This window comes from Poecilia reticulata, linkage group LG15 (genome assembly GCF_000633615.1).
Source record: "Poecilia reticulata strain Guanapo linkage group LG15, Guppy_female_1.0+MT, whole genome shotgun sequence".
Lineage (NCBI taxonomy): Eukaryota > Metazoa > Chordata > Actinopteri > Cyprinodontiformes > Poeciliidae > Poecilia > Poecilia reticulata.
In genome coordinates, this window is record NC_024345.1 from 4,521,995 (window position 1) to 4,540,528 (window position 18,534).

The 18,534-nt window shown below is 41.4% G+C and overlaps 1 protein-coding gene across 1 annotated transcript in view; it reads left to right on the forward strand.

The window, feature by feature from the left end:
• Positions 1-18,534, forward strand: part of lrpprc (leucine-rich pentatricopeptide repeat containing) — a 68,332-nt gene that overhangs the window by 23,842 nt on the left and 25,956 nt on the right. Inside the window, exons 23-25 of the mRNA XM_008428723.2 lie at positions 4,211-4,418; positions 13,037-13,161; positions 16,110-16,216. Of these exons, the coding sequence (XP_008426945.1) occupies positions 4,211-4,418; positions 13,037-13,161; positions 16,110-16,216 (440 nt within the window). The remainder of the gene's footprint in view (positions 1-4,210; positions 4,419-13,036; positions 13,162-16,109; positions 16,217-18,534) is intronic.

Consider the following 18,534-nt stretch of genomic DNA (forward strand, 5'->3'; position numbering starts at 1 on the left):
ACCACCACCACCACACACACACACACACACACACACACACACACACACACACACACACACACACACGTGTCAGCGGGAAATGAGAGAGGGGGAAAATTACAGGACTGTGTGTATTTTTCCAGAATTATTGAAATCTGCCTTGATGCTAATGGCAGATCATGTCCGCCAAAGTGCTTGAACATTTCACACACACACACACACATTCATACACAGAGTGACACAGAAATTTGCATGTGAATTCAAGCACAAGACATTTGGTGGCACGTCGGTCGGTGTGTCCGTCTGCCTGCGGTGCGAGTGTGTCGGGGTGTGTATAGGCTGCTCTCAATGCATTTGCCATTAGTTAGAGTGTGTGCATATGGAGGCAAGGCTTGTCAGCCACATTAGCACACATGGCTAACCTTGATGTTAGCCTGTCCCCACCCAGACGCTGATCTGCCCGGCTCCCAGCGAACACCAGGCCTCGCTGAAGATCACGTCTCTTGGCATCTCGCATTATTTCTCTCTTGCTTTAATGGTTTTGTTGTTTTTCTTTGAAGCCCCTCATTTGACTACCAACTTTGTTTGCTACTTTGTTCTTTAGCTTCATTCTCCTTTTAATGTTTTATCTGAGCTTTTTCTAATCTTCAAACCAATTAATTGTCTTCTTCTTCTGAGCAATTACTGTTATATCTTGGACCTTTTACCCATCCAGTCCCAGCTCTGTTTGTTAGAAACAGTATTTTGCTGGTTAAAGATTGTGCCAAAAAGATTGTAAATGTCTTGACTCAAAAAAAAAAGATTACCTGAATGCCATTAATGGTGCATTCACACCAACCCTGTTTAATTTGTTTTAAGTGAACTCTTAATTTATTTGCCTTGGAAGTCTGGTTCATTTTGAGAACTGTGGACGTGCGATCAAACTCTGGTCTGCCTAAAAACCTAGGTCTTGGTTCAGTTGAAGCAAACTTTTTATTTTTTTTTACATCTATTAAACTAGGGAAGTGTCATTGTCATTAAAAACTGTTTTTCAAGGGAGTCCTGGCCAAGAAGAAATGGAGGCTAAAAAGGAAATACAAATAATTACAGGATTAAAATACGATGCAAATTATTTAAAAAGTCACAAAAGTCTGGTAAGAATCATTACACCCTGATAGACTCGTTTAGTAACTGCACAGGGTTTTATTTAGGGGAATCAGAGTAAAGGACGTGTATGAATGCACACCTGACTTAATGTTTTTCTTAAATATACATCATCTGTGAATGTATGGTACTGAACAGTCGAGCTTAAGTTATTTCAGTGTAACTATGAGTAAGTTTTTTGTTAAATATTCCTTTGAAACCTTTGGTGTACATCCACCTGTACATATCTAGCAGTTCTAATAAAATCCAACCTTGGACCCGCTGAACTACATGGGCCTCAAGAGGCTAAACACAGCTTTCTTCTTCTCCTTTCTTTAATAAATACACCTCTCCTCTATCACCAAGCATCTCTTTGACCTGACCTTGCCCTCTTTCTCAATCCGTCCAGCCTCCCACTTTAGTAAACGCAACTTGTTCTGTTTTCTGGTGGTTCCAAACTCCTCTTCAGTGCAGTGTGTGTGTGTTTCTCTAAAGAGACATCAGCAGCAGTCAAGTCAGGCAGGATTACATGAACCATTGGGCTGTGTGATGTTTGTTTACCTGGGCTGTCTGCCTCCCATCTCTTGATGCCTGCGTGCGTGCACGTGTGTGTGTGTGTGTGTGTGTGTGTGTGTGTGTGTGTGTGTGTGTGTGTGTGTGTGTGTGTGTGTGTGTGTGTGGGTGTGTGCACGCGTGGGGTCTGGCTCGGTGTGCTGGTCGAGATGCTCGGTTGAGCTGATGGATATACATACTAGCTCGCCGTACAGATGAAAGGGGAGATGGAGGGAGAACGGCATGGGGGAGGTTTAGATGGTGGGCGGAGGGAAGTTTGGGTAGTGTTGCTCCATTTGGGCAGATCAGCTCCAAGCCATTGGTCTCTGTGATTAACGGGTCTGTCATGTCGTGATGGAGAGAGCCGTGGGTAGATGGAGGGGGAGAAGCTCAGGGGGGAGAAATGGTCAGACAGAAAGAATATGCATCATCTGAGATGATGAACACTGCAGAAGTGATAGCAGGTGAGCCTGTGACGTAGATGTTGCTTATGTAGATTGCAACGACCAAGATCAGCATGTTCCTGTGGTCTTTTAGATGGTAATTATAACTAACAAGGTGTGTCATTTTCTGTGAAATGTTTGCTCTGTGCTTTCATTTATCCCTGCAATTTCCACCTCAGATGTTTATGTCTACGTCATTCTTTTTGATTTGGCTCAGTGATAAGACACCCGTCTCTTTAACTGGTTTAATTTATCTAGTATGTCATCCAGGAATATCCTCGCACCTGAGAATGAATCTGTTCTTACTTTAAACAGGTACAAGTGTTGATATAAAATTAATTTTTGGCAATATAGTCGACTGTAAGATATCTCTTGCAGATAAATTGGTACATACTCTGCCCCGGCTGGTTTTTACACATTTCCACGACTCCATCTTGTTCAGCAATAGGCAGCTTTGAGATGCTTAGTTGAATTTCTGCTGCTAAGCTTCTTCTGTCTTTTTTTTCTTATTTTCTCCAGAGGGTAACACATAGATCACATCTGCTTTGCAACTGAACTCTTCTGATCATTGTAAATGGTGTCCATTTGGGAAAATTTTTTATTTTAAAGGTAAAGTATTTCTGATGTGTGTGTTGTGTATTAGAAATCTAAATACAGACCTGAATATACTAAAAGAAGGTGAGCCGGTCCTAAACTCTGGCCTCTTTGCCAGATGAGCTTCTCCAGATCAGACTGTACAAGTTTCTATAAAAAGACATGGACCTGATGCATGCTGGACGAGTTAAACCTGCATCGGTTTTGTGGAAACACTGAGTGATGAAAAAATGTGGGAAATCCTTTACCTTACATTCTTTTGCAAACTTTTACTGTGGAAAAGTAGAGGGCATCATGTTTTAGTAGCTTTGGGTGACGGCATTCCAGCTTTAACTAGCCTTGAACCTCCGACAGTTTCATCCACACTCGTATTGCGTTTCCTATTTTTCCAGCCACTCTTTCAGTTCGAGTAACTATTCCTGCTCCAACCTCAGTTCCCATGTTTTCCTCCCTCCCCATTAAATCCGTGGCAGCCTTGGGTCTCATCCGCCGTAACAACTGGCACAGGAAGTTGGACGACGGAGAGACAAACCAGAAATTAGGATGCCAAAGTGCTCACCAACTGCAAAGTGTTTTGACTGGACATTTTTAGGATACTCTCGTTTTGGAGGTTTAGTTGCGATAACGTTGGTGTTGGAAAAGAGATCTTTGTAGCACTATTGTACTTTCCATTTTGAGCTTTATTTCCGTCTTTGCCTCAACAACGGAATCAAGGACCCCCGTTGAATATATTCTAAGCGCAATACCAACAGAACCCTGCAATTTGAGGCTTAAAGCAGATTATTCAAATATATTCAGCGTGTCTCCGTCTATCCATCTCCTCCTCGTTATTGGTCTCGCTGTATAGATTAGTATCTGTGGTGAAGAGCGGCTGTATCACTGACAGCCCATTAGCAGCTGTCTAAATAGACAGTAAACGCGTCTTAATTACTTTACCCTGTTAACGCACATACACACTCACTCCCTCTACACCATTTAGCCCCTTGTGCTGGCCAGATGGGCGCCTGGCCCAGTAAAAAGCCCTCCATTACCAGCGAGACTTGACCGAACCGATCCACCCCTCAGCCCCGCTCACCAAGGTCCTACTGGGGCCGCGGCGGGCCCTTGTCGCCACATACCTATAATTTAGCCCCCCAAGTGCTTTCCACATGGCCACGGCAAAAAGCTGGCCTCCATTGTAGGGGTCCGGTAATTGTAGTCTCGTTTAGAAAACTGCAAGTAGCAATTAGCAGAGAGTTGGCATTATACGGGGTAGGATTTGCATCCCCGCTGGGCGCAAAATGCTGTTTTAATATGGGTTTGTTTTCCCCACATGGAATTAGCTAAAGCGGCCTTTTATCGCATCCACACACCCAAACCAATGTCTGCCTACCTCTTGTCGCCCCTCTCCTCTTTTCGCCCTCTCCTTGTCTTCCTTTCTTTGTGTTTGTCCCTTCTCTCCTTTACCTGTAAACCACTCTCAGGTCACTGCTCTTTTTTTCTTTATGCTGAACAAGCATTTCTCCTTCCTCCTCCTCTAGAGGCAGTGGACATCCTGAAGGAGATGAAGGAAAAGGACGTGATCCTGAACGACATCCACATCACCTACATCTTCCACATGCTGAACGCCGTGGCGGCCAAGGGCGGCATACCCACGGTCCGCCGGCTGCAGGACACCATCTTCTCCCTGGGACTGGCCAAGCCCACCGCCAACCTCTGCTCGCCCGTGGTCACGTCTTACTTGCAGAGGTAACGCAAACGTCGTCACGAACCTCCAAAAAGCAAACCCTGGGTTTGCCAGATGAAGCTCAGAAACGCCAAATGCTCGTTGTGGTTTTGTGGCTCGGGTGAGTCCGCTAAACAGCCAACAAGCTCATGTTTGTTTTTCAGATCCGTTTCCTCATCTGCCAAAGCCTCTTGCCAGGTGTGTGCGCGTATATGTGTATCTCAATGAGTCACTCATCCCTCCCTATGATCATAGCCGAGGTTGTAGTCCGGGTCAGCGATTCAGAAAGGGAGAGGATGTTGAAATTGCTCATTTATGTTGGTGTGTGTTTGTGTTTTGAAGCCAGGCTTTTGTTTATGTGAGGATGCGCCAGCTGCAACCTCTATAACCCTCAACACACTTGATCTCCTGAAACACTTATGGCCATTCTTTGATATTGAAGTGTTTATGGTGTGATAATGTTCACAGAATTTACACCAGAAATATAAAACACAATCAATTTCTTTAAAAAAAAAAAAAAAACGGTTTCTCCTATTTCACAAAGAGTATGGTATAAAAAGAAATGCGATACCACAGTTTTTTATAACAATTATTTTAATTCATGTGCTCGAGCAAAAAAATATGTAATAAACTAAATGTAGTATTAGTTCTAAGGTGATTATTGCACTATATATTGCACTATATATATATATATATATTTTTTTTTTTTTTCTGTACTCTACTGTAACATGAGTACAGCAGACTGATGTTGGCTGCCTAATGCGCTAGCCTGCAACCCGCTACTGAATAGTCATGGCACTAGTTGCCTGCTAACTGTAGTTTTAAAGCTATTTTACTGTGATAATTTAATAAAAAATATTTTATTAATTCCACAGGAAATTAAATGAAATTATCAAAGTATTTTCAGAGAGTTTTTATTGGTGTTGGTGGCTGTGGACAGGAAGGAACTCCTTTTACTGCCTGTGGAAGAAACCTCAGACTGAAGAGAAATCTTGTCACTTTGACGTTTTTTTCTTTCATCTCATTTAAGCTTCAGATACACCAATATTTACCTGATGTAAATTAGGCTGACTGTGAAGGCTGTAGGTCCAATTCCAGCTTCCTGCTGTCATATGCTGATGTGTCCCTGGGCGAGGCACTTAACCAGTTCCCAAGCGACCTGCTTATCGGTGTGTAAATGGGTGACTGTGGCTCTATTGTAAAGCTCTTTACGTGGTCAAAGTGATTGGAAAAGCGCTGTATAAGTTCAGTTCCTTTACAATTTTGTTATGACCCTTAAAGAATAAAAATTAGAATATGTCTGTAAGCTGCAGGAGAGACCTGAAAGGAAACCTGAAAACTATAAGAACATCATGCTTGGTGCATCTACACTAAACATTTTGAATAGTTTTAAAACTTAAAATCCTTGATACCAATCACCATGCCTCCGGTTCCACCAAAGCTTTTTCTCCTAATGTAAATATTAGCAAACATTCAGTTCGGAGTCTCTCACCTTTCAACTCTATTCAGCTTGTGTATCTTGTATGTTTTTGTGCGAGCAGCTTTTACCTAGATCAGCTCATTAGCATGCTAATTATGCACAGGCCACTTAATTGGTGGATATACTATAGACATCACACACACTGTCCACATCCTTTCATACAGTTTATCATCATGTGCGTTGCTGCACATGAGGTAGACCTTTGGAAATGATGCTTACACACACACATACACACACACACACACACACACACACACACACACACACACACACACACACATGCAGAAGGTAGCTCCCCTGCTGCTGTTTGTGTTGCTTTGACTCCGTTCTCCGGCACAAACAGAGCTTCCAGGTTCACGACGATAATCACTGCCTCTGCGAGATTAGCGGGCTAATTTACTCCTGGGTCATCAACGGCAGCCAAAACACAAGCATGAACACACAGCAGCTTACCGGCAGCCGGTGTTCCCAAATCAAGTGCCAGTTGTACTTCCTCCAGCTGATACTGCAGTAAACACACTAATGATCACGAGAGAACAAGATAGCTGCCCGTATCCGGTCATAATCAGCGGGGTGTTGGTTGGTGTGTAGGTTTCTAAGAGGGCCTTGTCCATGAGGCAAATCCACATCTGTACACCTTTCCTTTATTAGCTTTGAGAAGAAAAGAAAAAAAAACTTGGAATAGCTCATAGTAACCATGTATGTATTTTACACTTTGGGCATTTGGCTTGCACAGCTTTGTGGAATCAAATCCTTTTAGTTTGGTTGGTAAAGATTGGTTTAGTTATTTTATTGTAATCGGATTCCAAAAAGTGTTGGCAACCAGAAATTTCGCTTAACAATACCAAGCTCCGCCTCCACTCACCTGTTGTCGCACACTGCTGGTCAGATGGCCGGGAATATTCTCCTACTCTTTCCCATAGCTTACATGACAGACCAATTTTATGCATCGGAAATATTTCCTGCTAATATAAGCTTAGGTAGACTTGTGACTCTGTAGAGCACAGAATGGCTGCAAGGAACAATATTCTAAACATACCACTATCTACAGGAGGCGTCTTATTCTATATTTTTGCTTAACTGCATCAAAATAACTAAAACATCCTAGATTTATACATGGTTTTACAACCTTTAGGGCCTAAATTCATATTAATTTGACAACCAGATCTTAAATTACATTTCATTATGTCTGAAACTGTAATTGTACTGCATTTTCATTTATTACTTCTCTCTCCGGCTTTTAATTTTCTTCTTTTTTTTTGTAGAAATACATTCGCTTTAGTTATCTTTCTAGTTGAAGAAATTAGTTATAAAGTTACTAATATACAAAAGAAGGGAAACTCCAGAGCTAATGGAAATAAATTCATTCCAATACATTAAACCTTTTAAAATCATCTAACTCTGGCTGAAGATTGTACGTTTAGGTGATTGAAAACTTGCTGTTTTGTAATGTTACATGCAAAAGAACACGATTACCTTTAGCATGTGTGTGTATTTAAAATGAAACGGCTTAAAAATAGGGTTCAGTTATTTCCTACAACATCTTGCCAATAACTGATATCAGTCATTGTACCATGAAAGTCTCTACAGGATCCATGCTTACCAGATGTAGATCTTAAAACACCTTTTAGTTATTCCAAAATATTTTTATAATATTTATTTAATTAACTTCTCTCAGCAGAATGTTTTTCGTTTTTTTTTTTACAGGACTGCACTATAATTTGTGAAAATGTTACGGCTAGCCAGTTTCATACACTTTATCACCTTCAACTCTGTTGCATCTAAGTCCATGTCACTAATAATTCACTTTCAGAGAGAATACTTTCAGATTACTATATTTTTCCTCTTTCTAAAGCTCAGCTTTAAGTGTGAAATCTTCAGGATTGTAAAAAGAAAACAGCAAGCGGTTCAGTCAGTCTTCAGGGCAGGTTCAAGCAGCACAACACTTGACTTTTACAGCCCAGTTGAATCCGTCTTCTTGCTCTCTTCCCTTTTTATCTTCATGTTCTCGTCCCCACCTCTTCATTCCGTCAGTCAGCGGACAAACAGACGCTGGTGGTGGGAGGAGGGGATGGAGAGAAGTGATAAAAGAGGACAAAGCAGGCATCATTCCCGCCTGCACCCATCTCATCGCTGCGTCAGCGCTAATGACTTAATGAACACTTCTCCGCCAGATTAGCCCTTGACAGCCCATCACACGCGCCGCCCCGTTAGCCTTCACGCCCGTCCGCGCAGTATTGTGTGTGCTAACCTGCCACCGCGCTAGTTGGCAGCTAGCTCCGATTGCCATCCTTGAGGAAGTGATTAGCGACAGTAAATGCTAATGAGTCCAACAAAGTGAAGAGCTGGCAGGACGCATATGATAAGGCAGTAGTGGGATGATGGAGCACGAGGAGGCGGGCACAGAGCTGAAAAGAGATGAGCGGCTCACAGAAAAAGCCTAATTTACTTCCAAAGCTTAGGCCTAAAAGAACAAATGGAAACAGAGTGGCTAAATGGAGGCAAGTGATTTATTTTTTTTATACAAATAACAGAGACTCGGATAAAGAATGGATGAATGAACAATGCAGAACACGTTGAAAGACATGTTTTGCTCTTCAATAATTTATCTTGCGATATGAAAGATATAGATTACAATATTTATTATTTAAACTGGTTATGAAGTGCAGAATATTTGCTTTCTGTTTTTGCGTAAAGTTAGTCAGCTTCTCTCACTAACACGTAGGAAAAATGTCAGAAAATTCTGTTCCTTAGGAGTGAAAAAGATTAGTTCCTTTATTAGTAGGGGGAAAAAAACAATCATACAAAAAAAAGCAAAATCCTTACAATGATTAAAAAATTTTAATTTGAAGTCATCCAGTTTCACTTTGCACAATTGGTTTACTAAGTCTAAGGTTTTTTTTTTTTTTTTTTAGATTTTGCAGTGGTATTATTGTGGAAATCTACATGACAAAGATGTTACATTACATTGCTCTCACATTACACTGTCCCTGTAAAGACATTATTTGCATAAACCAGATGGAGAATAACGGGTAATGTCAACTTTTATTCACAAGATTTTATTTGCTTTTTCTACCATGACAGAATGAAGTTAATTTAGTCACTAAGACACTCCACGCCAAGTACATGCAAAAATGGTTTGTAATAATTGACGACTACTCGCTTGTGTAAAATCAGCAAGGTTCAGTGGACAAGGAGTGATAGAAAATGGAAAATCCAAATGTCGAATCCAGTAGCATGGATATGGCAAGCCATTTTCTTTACCTTATCATTTGCTTCCTGCTACAGATACTTTTCAACACCTTGCATCCAAGCACAGGTGTTTGTTACGAGTGCGAGGCATTGTAGAAATTTAGAGTTTACTTCAAAGTGAAGAGATATTTTTTTTAATAGTCCTTCTAAACTGTGCTACTTTAAAAAATAAAAAACTGAGTATAGAACGTTTGTCTTTCTACTCTTTATTTTATACTTGCTGTACTTTTATATCAAAGCCAAAACCTAAACATGATTGCCTATACGCTGGTATCTGTGTCACTTGCATCAGAGCTAGTCATATTTTTAGATTTAAGCATAAATCCATCTCATGTTTGGGGATTTCTGGAAGCTGGCTCCCTCCCTCCCTCTATAAAGATAGAGATCAGAAATGCTCTGAAATAACAGGTTACGATTGGTTAAAATGAAATAACTTTCATGTTAGGCTGACACCTAATGTTCCTGTTTGTCGGCTGGATGTGGAATTGACTGGACCGCTAAATACCATGTTGCCACATCAACTTTGAAAAATGTTCACCTGCCTTTGTGTGACCACGGCTTTCACCCTTTTTACACAAAATCACCTGTTAAGGACGGGAATAATGTCAGTAATAAGTAAGTGCCATTCTAGCCCACATTTAACTGCAGGCTACTCGTGTCATGATCGCACTCTCATTTGCGTCTCGAGACACAGACACCTCGTTCTGGAGGACAGTGGCTTGATAACAGGCCTGCCCATCTCCCGTAAACAAAGGAACGGGACGGAGGCAAAGAAAAAGAGGAGAGGGAAGGGGAGGGCGGTGAAATAAGTCAAAATGAGCCTCCTTGTCTCATCCTTCAGGTTTCCACTGAGCAAATCGCTCGTTATTTTTTTTCAGGGCTTAATTGGCTGGAAAGTGTCTGACATGCAAAGTTGGGGACATTAACAGGGCTGTGTGCTGCAGTAAATGGCAACGCAAAGTGACAGTTAAATTGTACCTAGAGGGAAATTATCCATCTTTCGACATCTTTAGCTCTTTTTAGGGGGTGGATCAGCGGGCGGAGAGATGGGGTGTAATTGCAACGCCAGGCCCCCTTTTTTTTTTTTTTTTTTTTTGCCAACAGATTTTTAAAATCCCTCATTAGGAAGAAGGGATTATGAGAAAGTGTTTAATGTATAAAAGATGGGACGGATCGATTGGGCATGCCTGTTGGCACTCTTGTGTAAAAATCCTTAAATTCATCTTATTTCAGCAGCGTAGACTGACCTTTCATTTGTGAATATTTACTTGGTTTGAGAAAAGAAACTCGCATACATAAACGTTTTAACAAAATCGCCAGTATTACAATTATACAAACTGGTTTTGCCAGCAGAAAGGACTTAACTTCTGTAATAATATGTAGGGCTTGTAGATAAACTTGAGCATTCCTGCTTACACAATGAATTTGATTTCTGTTTTGATTTCATCATATATTCTGAATTATCTTGTTGAAAAACCCACTTGTGGTCCATTTTCATTTTACCGGCTGAGGCCACCAGATTTATTCATTGTTTAGATTGCGAGCTATTTCAAAGAGTCAATGCGACCGTGCTTTCTGAAATTCTTAATCTTCCTGTGCACGTCTGTGAACTTGAGTTTCTTTGGCCTTCCTGAAGAGCAGCCATGTTTTTTCATTTGAATTGCAGTATTTCACTCAGAGACACTGATTTATAGAGGCAATGATGTTCAGGTTTGCTCAGAAGAGAAGAACTGAAATAGAAAAGAGTGATTTTCCCATCAGTGCATCAGGTTTGGTGTCCTTATGGTATCTGAGAGATGAAGTATGCAAATTATCCCAATACTTCCAAGATAAACACCTGAAGACCTGTAGTGTGCCATTCTTTTCTTTGGTCCTGCCTCATTTATTTTCTGGGTTATAAAATATATGGAATTGTAACAAGACATGAAATTAACTTCTAATGGCGTCATGGTCAAGTGATCAGTAGCGGGAACTAGAAAGTTTGAATGAGGACTAATGGGGTTCCTGTGGCTGGTGGAAGAGAAACAGACCCACAGCATTAAAGATCCTCCACCTTACCCAACAGTGAGCATCAGTACTTTAATATGCATTCCTCTTTTGCTTCATGCAAAACTGACAAAGAGTATTTATTTATTGCTGAAACACTCAATCTTATTCACGTCTGACCAAAGCACACAGTTCCAGTTAAAGTCCTGGTTGATTTTATCAAACTTCACCCGTTTATGCTTATAATAGGACAGAAAAAAGACTTGTTTTTGTCCTCCAATGGTACTTATGAAGACATGGTGTCGCCAACATGAACAGCATTTCCGTTCCCTAAAACTGAGCGTTGGAGATTTTGTTTCTGCCACCGCCTACTGCTATTGTATAATGAGAAGTAGTTAAAATACCAAGTGGTCAAAGAAATGGGAATCTGTCGGTTCATATGGATTATTAGGAGAAACTCTAAAGCTCTAAAGAAATACTTGATTATTAAGGATTTATATGGGTACTTATGGTTTAAAGCAATAAAAGATGGGTTTATTTTTAGATGTTTAACACATCTTTCATATTTGTGTACAGTCGAGTATGTGCAGGTAAGAAACGACCTCATTAGATCCTCACAGAACAAACCTTATAGCATGTTTGAGTGTCATCCCTCTCGCCCGCTCCTCCTCTCGTTTCCATAAGTCTCTTTGTCCCTCTTCTGAGCCGTTCAGTCAGACTGTTGTGCGGTTAAACAGCCTCTTGACTGGCGCAGCTGAATAATGTTGTGCCTCTTCATTTCAATTAGCGCTCCTCTTTGCCTTCCCGTCCCAATCATCGCCCCCGCCCGCCTCACCACCTCCATCCACTCCCGCCGCACAGAAGCCAGTGCCAAGGTCAAATGTTTCCTGTTTGCCCCCCTCCGGTGTTGTTGGTCGTTTCAGGGCGTGTTTTTGCATCTCCGCTTCTCTGATTGATTAGAGAAGAAAACACTTCAGAAATTACACCTGTTTGCTCTCAGCCCAACACTCACTCTTGTGTTTCTGCTCAGTCAGTCCTCCCCTCTGCCTCCCTCTCTCTCTACGAGTGCCCTATCTGCTTTGACCTCTGCGTGATTGACATGGTAATTACCCAATCAGCAGATTGATGGCAGCGCTGTCACAATAGAGGGGATTGAAGTGGTCTCTCGTGCACTTCCTCTCTTCTTCTCTCGTTATCCCTCCATCAGGAGCGAGTCCTCCCCTCGGCACGCCGCTTTTGTTTGCTGCGAGGAAGACCGGCTACGAGAGAGGATGTCATGAGAAGAAGGGCGCGAGCTGTGAAAGGCAGAGTGGGGGTCTCTAATGTTGTTGCCATATTTGAGCTAAATTGCTCGAGCTAGGGCGTGTGGTGGGGCAGGGGGGGTTCAGGTCAGAGTCGGTGCTGAGAGCTGACAGCGTGAAATCAGAAAGGCGATGGCGAGAAAGAGAAGTCAGAAAGGAAGTGTGAAGGTTGGGAGGAAAAGGGAAGTAAGGGATGAGGGAAGGTTGAGGAGGTTTTGGGTGGACAAAGAAGGGAAAGTTGGAGGCTGTGCAGAGAGGGTAAAGGTCAGCGGAGTCCTTTTATCTGCTGTATTGCTTCACCTCTAAAAGCCTGTCCGTAGAGTCATTAGCCCCACCAGGACAGGTGTGTGTGAGAGCACGCGTGGTTGTGTGGGAATGATGTATTGAGGCCAAAAGGCCTCGTCGCCCCGCAGTTGTGCTGTCATGAATTCAAAGGGCCTGTATTGTCGAGGCGGGTCATTGTGCTTGAATGGGAGGGCACAAGGTTAACGCCCCATGATACGCTCTTTATTCTCCACTGACACCGCTCTGTACATGAATGATTGGATGAACTCATTCTCACATTTTTCTTTTTCTCTCTGTGTGTGTGTGTGTGTGTGTTTGTCTGTCTTCATGCCTGCAGCAATGACCCGTCCGGAGCTCTCGATGCGGCGCTGGAGTATCACAAACTCTACAACCAGCTGCCGCGCATCCATGACATCACCGTTGCTCTGGTGAAGAAAGGAGATACAGATTTATTGCAAAAAGGTAGAACACTGACTTCTGATCTTTAGCTACGTTCAGTAGGAGACAAATCATTTGTTTTGGAAATGGCACAAAAAAAATCAATGAAACTAAACTGTTCTCTATGTCTGACTTTAAAAAAAGTGTAAGTTTCTCCATTGTGTTTATATATGCTAACAGTCCTCTTTGCCTTTAGACTTTTTTGGGAGCTGATGATATAGTTTTGTCAACTTCAGAGACAACATCTGTATTTAATGGACACACAGCTGTAGATGTATTTTAATGCAACACCTCAGACATAATACTATTATAAGGAAAAATCTAAACAGCTAGTATGACTTAAGGAGAACTGTGGGCCTCCATAAGTCTGGTTCATTGTTGGGTACAATCTCTGTTTCAGTCTGTAAGCAAATAATCACATCATGTGTCTAGAAAACTGGTCCACAACCTGCGGCTGCGGAGCCCCAGGTGGCTCTTTGGACCATCCACGACGGCTCTTGATATTTGACTAAAAAAATGCGTAAGCAACAGCTCTTAAAATTGAGATATAAAAAAAAAATTACTTTAGCAGCTTTTAGGTGGGAACGGGGGGTTTGCATAATATAAATCCTGCCTTAAATTTCCTCCACAACAGAAAGACGCAAGTACTAGTAGTATTGCTTTTTATTTGTTTAAATTATTTTTCACAAACATCAACGTCACAGAGAAGAAAATGTGTCAATCCTAATTTTGTAAATGTTTTATGTTTTTCTTTGTTTTAAGCAGAAATAAAATGGTGTTTTTTAAAAACAGGCCACAAATTTCCTATAGTAAATATTCATAAAAAAAAAACTTTTAAGTTGTCTTTTCACAAACGATTATGCACCATTTTGAATTTATGCAGCTGGCCTTGGAGCGCTGGCTTATCCGTGCTTCCTCATCTCTCTTCTCATCCCAATCTTTTTTTTTTCTTTAGTATTTGTTCTTGAGCTTCTCTATTCTTTTCTCCTCCACATGTCCATGATCCTCTTCCAAGTACACTGAGCACATGATCTGCTATGAGGAGTGTGCAGAAAATAAGTGTAGCTTCCTCAAGTTTAAACATTGAACATGAGAAAAGCGAGAAAAGCTGTACTTATCACTTCAGCTGCAACGCAACCTATTTCTTAAGCTAAGGTTAAGTTTCTCCTGAATGAGTTTAACTAAAAAAGATGCAGGATATTGATGAATGAGACCCTTTTCCTCTCCCTTAATACTCTAAACTATATTTTACTCAACAAACCCTGACGTATAACCTCGGTAAATAAAAAACCCATATGGAGTTGGAGTGTGTGCCACTTCCTTTAGTTTCCTGACTCTAACCTGTTACATTGCTGTTGTGTTTGCGCCCAAAGTGCTCTTTCAGCTGTAGCATTGAACACGCGTGTTAACAGGTGCTGGGGAATCCAGCAGAGCATAAGTGGGCCCGAAGGTCAGAAAGATTTATCACAGGGTCAAAGATGAAGCTACTCAACCAATCATATGTAGAGCAGCCTCTTTATACCTCAACTGCGGCGAGGTGAGAAATGTCAAGTCCAACGGGCCGCTGGGGTCCAAGTGGCTCTGAGTGCGTAAAGGTTGAGGCTGCGCAGTGGAGCACCTCTTCACATTTTTACTTTTGTGATGAATGCGGTCATCTCACCCTTAAAAACACAGTAACTTTTACAACACCTAGAACAGAATTACAACTCGCTGCCAAACTCTGACTCTTTAATGCTAAGTTCATTCCCACTCCAAACTCTACGACATTAAACATCGAGTCCCCCCACCCCTCAGTTTGAGGACTTTATAAGAACAAACTGAGCGCCTTTCACGCGTTCTGTGGGTTTATAGTAAATAAAACTCAGCCTTTTAAATGAACGGAAATGTGCTGAAACCACAGAGGTCGAGCAGATTGACCTACTATGACCTAACATTTGTGGTTGAATTTCAGACTTTAGTTTGAGAGAAGGATGTAAAACATTTAAATTTAAATAGAAAATCAGAGTTATCACTTGGAAATTAAATGCAGTCAGGAACTTGTGTGCAAACTTGTCTGTGTTTGATTTACACTTCTGCATGATTTAGCTCCCAAAGCACCACATTATTCTGCCTTATGGACAGAGGAAAAAATGAGCAGGGATTACCTTTATGTCCTTGGATTTGGCTGAATGTGCAGCTCCATTTGGATAACTGAAAACGTGTGTGTGTGTGTGTGTGTGTGTGTGTGTGTGTGTGTGTGCGTGTGCGCATACACGAGGGTGTGAGGGGTGCCTGTCCTGAAGCTGCTGGACAGAGATAGCCTGTAGCACTGAGCACAAGGCTTTAGCAAGTTCACAAGAGGAGAGCTTAGGTTTACGTTTGGGAATGTTTGCACTTGATCCAGAAGAAAACCGGACGCAGGTCTTTTATGCCAGAAGATTGGAATCTGAAGAAGTCGTTGATCTGAGTGAAGACATCACCCACCTTCATCAAATTAAACAAAATTTACGTCAAACGTTTGTGCTATGTCTGTTCAGCAAAAATTATTGATTGTGCCGCTGTCATTTTACTTTCCAGAGGTCATTAAAGGGTCAACCAGCCTCCAGCATTTACAAAATCAATTAACTTTGGTGTCTATCAACTGAAGTATGCTACAAATATTTTTGATTTTCAAGGTTAATCTCTGGTGACCTTTTTTTTCCTTCTAAATCTTAAAAATTATAACGACACAATTTAACTTTTGCTGTACAAACCAGCAGAAACATAGCACAGCTGATTGAGAGCACATTTTGTTTGATTGTCTGATGACCTCTGGAAACATTAATATCGTTAAAATGACAGACAAACAAAAATTGACACACATTTCATTTGATTTGAAGAAGGTGTTTGGGGACAACTTCACTCGGGTGGTTTTTTTGGTCTGTTTGAAGATCAGTTCTTTAATGTTCCTCCTCCTTGTCCTCCTCTCTCTCTCTTTTCAAAATTTTCTTTAGTGATGGACTTTGTCAGCCAGGAACGAGGAGAGATGATGATGCTTTATGATCTGTTCTTCGCCTTCCTTCAGACTGGCCGCTACCGGGAAGCCCGTAAGATCATTGAGGTGAGCACACATCTACACACACTGATGGTGATGTTCAGAGCCGGACTGGACCTCAACAAAGCTTTTAGTTTTCAGGGTGGAAACTAGAGTTTATATCGGCCCATAAGCCTCGTGTCCAAACCCAATCCAGTCCGACTGATTATTGTAATCACAGGCCCTAGTCCAAAGTAAATGAAATGTGTTATTTTAGAAAGCAGTGTAACTTCTCTCGATTTTAGTTAACGTCTTCCAGCTCCATTTTGTTTCTTGTTACTGCATCTTACTCACTTCCTTTACTTCCTCAACATGTTAAACTATTTACACTACAATAAGTAGATTAACACAACTTTACGTTGTGCGTCCTTATTTGGCTTTCTCTGTGTACGTAATGCAGGCTCATTAAAAACACGCCACAGAAGTCCGACCCGACCATCACGCAATTAATTCGGGTTCAGGCCATAAATCTAAACCCTAGTATAAACACTTACCCTAGCTTTGCATCACCTGTCACTTTGTACAAGACATGTTGCACTGAAGATTGTAAAAGTTTGAAAGTCTTATATCATGGCCTCAAATCAGCCATCGATGATCTATATGAGTTAAAAAAAAAAGAAAAATTTCAGAACCGTTACAGAGCACTTCCAAAATGGAGTTGGCTTCCTTTCGTTTTGGTATTGAGTCATCTGACCTGAATTATGGCATGTATATTTATATCTTTGTCCTCTCAAGTCCTGCTATAAGCCCCCTAGATTAGTGTGAGGAAAAAAGCGAGAGGCACAGAGAGCAGATAAGAAGTGATTTTTCACATGGATAAAACCAGAGGTCAGGGCACAGAAAGCAGCCACACACAGAGAGATTGATGAACAGATGAAAAGAGGGATGAGCCCGACATCAGAGGGGAAAAAAAAAGACAAGGCCATTAACGCTGCGATCAGGATGAGAACAAAGCGGAGGAAGGCATATCTGACCTCTTGATCTCTTGTCGTGGTGTGCTCTAAAAGACGGATTTGTCCCTCTTGAGGATTCAAACCCTCTTAGATGTTATCAACATGTTGTTGCCGCGGCTCTCATTCCCCTCATGCTGGATTATATGGCTGCTATCCTGCGTCTAATATCAGCTACATGCCAATGATGTGGGAGATTGTTGATGGCTGGGTGGCCTAGTCGAGGACCGGAAGGTGGCGATTCGAAATGCTGCTGAGATTAAACTCTGGACCGCATGTTTGGTCCAGAGAGTAGATATTTACTCATGGATAGATATGAAAAAGCATAATTAGCATAATTGACTAGCAATTTTCTCATGTAAAATATTCATCAATGTCAAGGGTGTTTAATAGAAAAGAGTGTACAGCTGGGTGAAAAGTGTTTTTTTGTTGGTCCTCAATAACGTCTGTAGACAATATGTGGGAGTTAGAAAAGTTTGAAAAAGTATTCAATTTGATTTGATCACTTTCTAAATCTGGGGTGAATATGTAAAAGAAAAGGAAAAACAGTGTTCCAAAACTGACAGGAAAAATGTAGAAAATTGATTGACTGTAGAATATTCACAACTAAAACCTAGTACTTTAGTTTAGTATTTTAACAATTAGAGGCCTAGTGGCTTGCTTGTAGTGCGTGCCACGTTTTTACAGAGACAAGAAGTGGAGAGTTTGTTTTCTTTTTTTGCTTTACTAAGCATTGAGTGTAACTTTGATTTGAACATGGTCACTTGCCTGGGCAATGGTGGAAAAATTTATTAAGTTTTCTGCTCAGTAGCTCAGCAAACAGGAAGCAGAGCAGCTTGGAGAGTGAAAGCGAAAGCAGGTTAGTCTCCACAAGCATCTATACAGTTGAACAAAATGATATTTAATTAATTATAAAAAATGCATCAGAAATGTGTGGGAGATTTCGCATCTTTTTTTTAATACTTTGACCTGTAGATATCAAGTTTAGAGTGTAGAAGAAAGGCACTTGGGGTGGGGGTGTTGTTGTGTTGTTGTGGTGGCGCAGGGGTTAAGCACACCCCACATACAGAGGCATTAGTTCTCAACGCGGCCGTTGCAGGTTCGATTCCCGAGCTGGTGACCTTTGCCACATGTCCTCTCTCCCTTTTCCTGCCATAGCACTTTCAAATGAAGGCCATTAGAGCTAAAGAAACCTTAGGAAAAAAAAAAAAAGTTAAGAGTGGGAGTGATGCCACACCCAATGAGTGACATCCAGGCAGCATCTTCTGCTTGTCTGAGATTGTGTCGCCTTGGTAACGGGTTCAAGAGGGTAATCGCATTCATGGTCCATACAGTATTTCATGACAATGGGTCAGAATGTAGATGGGCCTCTAAGTTGAGAGCTTTTTTATTTTT